The sequence below is a fragment of the Camellia sinensis genome, chromosome 3, assembly GCF_055761805.1.
Source record: "Camellia sinensis isolate YWXY chromosome 3, ASM5576180v1, whole genome shotgun sequence".
In the NCBI taxonomy this organism is placed as follows: Eukaryota; Viridiplantae; Streptophyta; class Magnoliopsida; order Ericales; family Theaceae; genus Camellia; species Camellia sinensis.
Genome location: NC_138963.1, coordinates 178235273 through 178239424, shown reverse-complemented (window position 1 = coordinate 178239424; position 4152 = coordinate 178235273). Strand labels below are relative to the sequence as shown.

General features: G+C 30.8%; 1 protein-coding gene across 1 annotated transcript; it reads left to right on the top strand.

Annotated features, from left to right (window-relative positions):
- The first annotated feature begins 756 nt into the window (after positions 1–756).
- Positions 757–2262, top strand: LOC114278125 (FCS-Like Zinc finger 5). The gene is made up of 2 exons (XM_028220131.2): positions 757–1170; positions 1818–2262. Exons 1-2 carry the CDS (start codon positions 923–925, stop codon positions 1963–1965), a joined length of 396 nt encoding a protein of 131 aa, XP_028075932.1. The 5' UTR covers positions 757–922; the 3' UTR covers positions 1966–2262.
- The last annotated feature ends 1890 nt before the right edge of the window (positions 2263–4152 follow it).

Sequence of the window (4152 nt, the reverse complement as noted above, 5' to 3'; positions counted from 1 at the left end):
ATTTATGTCTTAAAGCCTTACCAAAGTGCCACAACCCCTTAGGTTAACCAGTAAATAAAGCATTATAAAGGCAAATGGAGACTGATTATTTGGTAATTTTCAAATATTACTAGATGCCATTTAGCATTTGACACTTGTAACTTCTTCAAAATCACCAAAAAATAAAAAAATAAACTATAATTTTAACCAGTAAATATTAATTGAGTTTGAATTCTCTCAAGTTAACCATTCAACTTGAGATAACGTTTGAGCTTATATTTGGGACCAATCTTGATAATATGAACCGTTCACCTTTAGTAGAATATATTCATACAAAAAATTAAGATGATCAGATATTAATAGTTATATATTTAAATTATATTTATTTTAAAAAAATAAATAGTAAACATAATTTCAAAAATAATTATTTATTTATGATTCAATCATATAATTATTAATATTTGATTATTTTTAAATTTTTTTATAAATATTTTACTTTAAAAAAAAAAAAAAAGCGTTCAAATCACCGAATCGACCTTAAAATTAAGCACTCTTTCAAATTGACCAGCAAATGAGACCAGCCCATATTAGACAAAAACAACCGCATAATTTTGGAGCAAATGGAAGCTTGCATCATCTCGAATTTGAAGGTGCTGTCTCCAAAGACAAATGAGAATCACTGACGTGGACGTCCCTCAATCGCAGAGGCTGAAAAAACGCAACGGTCCAGATTCTCTCCTACCCTGCATCCCCCTCCCTCCATTTATCCTCCCAACATCTCCATTCCCACTCCCCCCCTCTTCCCAAACTCTCTCCAAAAAAAAACTCTCTCTAAAATTTTCACTCTCTGTCTCTCTCTCTTTCTATATCGTCAGCCTCCAAGAGTAGCAGAGTAATAATAATAATAGTAAGAAAAGCGAGAGAAAGAGAGAAGGAGAAGAAGATGTTGTTGGGGAAGAGACCACGCCCTCCGATGAAGAGAACTACTAGCATCACTGAGTTCACCTTGGATCTATGCATGGCAGAGGCCCCTCCTCCGCCGCAGGGCGGTGGCGTTGACTGTGGCGCCGCCACAGCCTCACCTCGGAACCAGCGTCGGAATTTCGCAGAGTTGGAGACCTCTAACTTCTTGAGGGCTTGCTCTCTTTGTAAGCGCCGTTTAGTCCCCGGCCGTGACATCTACATGTACAAGTATATGTTGCCTCTCTTTCTCAAAAACTCATACTCAAATAAATATAAATATCTTTATTGAGTTAATTTTCTCTCCAATCTTTTAAAATTTGTTAATAATAACAAAAACTCCCATGAAATATGCATTTTTTCTGATTGCTCTCAGGCATAGTTTTCTCAGAATTCATTGTTTATAGTTATTAGTTTTCTTTCAATTTCATGGGTTTGAGTCTTGTACTCCAGTTTTCGTTTCTGGATAAAAAAAAAAAAAAAAAAAAAAAAACAATTTAAATTTTGATTTTGATTTTCTTTGCCTACTTTTCGGTAGATGGGATTCTCTCTCTCTCTCTCTCTCTCTCTCTCTCTCTCTCTCTATCTCACTTTTCTGATTTTTGGAGATTTTGTTTTCCTGTTTAGAAGGATGTGTTTATAAAAGCGTAAATAGCACGATTTCAGTAAATGTAAACTAATATCATTTGATTTGATCTATAATTATGCTATCATAAAAAAATTAAATAATCACCACTCTCATGTATGCCTGGATTGATCTGGGTCAACTAACTCTCTCTCTATAGTTTGATCATCAAAAATAAATAATCACAACTATCTCTAGTTTTATTAGTAATTTGTGTTTGTGTTTGTGTTTTGTTTTTTGGGTAATTTTGCAGAGGGGACAGTGCTTTTTGTAGTCTAGAGTGCAGACAACAACAAATGAACCACGACGAGAGAAAAGACAAGTGCTCCCTCGCATCATCCAAGAAACAAGCTGTACCGGCCAACGCCGCTGCCGGATCCAAGGTCGGCTCCACCAAATAGGAGACCATCGCCGCCGCGTAGATTCGTTTGGGCACTCTCAAATTCATTTTTACCCGCTTTTATTATATATATATATATATATACATATATACATATGAAAACTGCGTATATGTATATATATGTTGTGTGGGGAGTGGTGCAGTTGACTTTGTCCGCTAAGGGGGCAAGTTTTGGAAGTGTTATTTCATGTGGATCCAACACATATACAACCTCTCAAGTCTCTGTACTTTTCTTCCTTACTTGAATTTTGATGCTAATTATCATGGGCATTAATGGAAGAAAATTGCAGTTTTACTATTTTATTTTGCATTATTGCTCTTCAATTTTGTTGTTTTATCTTAGCTGTCAACTAACAAATTGCAGTTTTAGTATTTTAAACCAACTTTCTAAATCTACTAATCATTTTTTTCTTGACACGTCAATAAAATTAAAAAGTGGTCTAATTTTTAAACATCAATAATAATGTTCTTTCACTTAATTCAAGTTATTGATTAATTGCTAACTTTTATCAAAAAAATACTTTGGTCATTTTTATTTATTTATTTATGAAAATTAATTTTTTACACTTCAAATTAAATTGTATGTTACTCTTTTAGTCTATTTAACATTAATTATACTAACACGCACGTAGCTTAGCTGGTAAGAGACTATGCTAGCTTAACCAAGATCTTGGGTTCGAGACTTGGGAACACAGCTGTATTAAAAACTTGTTGGGAAAACTTTGCCGCCCTTGTGGTCCTACCCGGCTTGAACCGGATTAGTCGGGGTCCAGTGGACTTCCGAATACCGATAGTTTAGACCTAAAAAAAAAAATAATTAATTATATTAATAAACTTACCATTTAAACCACAAGAGTTTTTTTTTTTTTTTAAGCACCCTGCTTTCTAGCTAAAGTCTCACTTTCGTCTATTGTAATTTTACCAAAATGTCATGTTGTAGTATATTTTTCAATTTTAGTCAGACTCAAAAGAGAGACATTGCAATCTAACTTAAAGTATAAAAAGATAAATGTCCTAATTAAAGGTAAAGAAACCAAAATAAGATTTTGATAAAAATACTAAACGTAATTAATTCAAAAATATTTTACAAATTTTAAAATACCTTTTTAACATTTTTAATAGTGAAGAAACTAAATGAATTCAGAGAGTGGTGGTGTCAAAACATACTTGCTATGCGAATTCATTTTTTAAAAGAAACATATTTACAAGCAAACAATTTAGGCATAAAGTTCATTCATAATATTGTGGTAGTAATATTTTCAAAATTATGAGAAATAATAATTAATATTTTAATTTGAATTTCATATAAAAATTATGTTAGTATAACTTCTCATTCTCAAAATTTAAAGGTGCAACTTTGTAAGAAGTGCAAACATGTAATTTTTCAAGTAAAATCTTTCTCAAATGCATTGTTTGTAAATAATTGTGACTAACATAAAGAATGTACAAAATGCACTTAATTTATTAACAATTTTTTTTTTTTTTATACATTATTCTGCTACTACACATTTTACACGAATCTCAAAACAAATCAATATTAGAGCACTCAATTACATTTGCTTTAATTATTAATGAAATTTCCAGGATAGTTAATAAATGATTAATGGTTTGTGCATATAATTTGGGTGGAATATAGTTATAATTTCCAAGAGATTCTCCATGTTTTCCGGTTTGAAACATGACAGCATGAAACATCCACTATAATAAACCTGGTGGTCCTAGTAGTGGTATAGAAGAATAATAATGCATTCCAGAAGGACTTCACTTGCAAAATTCAGAATATATATATATATATATATATATATATATATATATATATATATTATATAAAAAAATGGGAGGGTTTGTAACTCACAAGTCTTGTTGGCATTCCAATATCCCAATCTTATTGATTTCTCCTAACCAACAAGTTTTTTTAACTTCTCTCATAGTTACTTCATCCTAAGAGCTCCAAAATTTCATTCAAAAATTATTGATTTTTTAATTTATAAAATAGATTAAAAAAATCTATTGACTGATTTATTTATTTAATTATTTTATTAGAAATAATAATTATTCCTTAATTTATGGATTTCAAATGGGAAGATAACAAAAATATTTCATAATCTGTTCATCATAAAATCAGATATACAAACAAATAAAATTAATAAATTTGATTCCCATACACTATGATCAGTGATGAGATTGT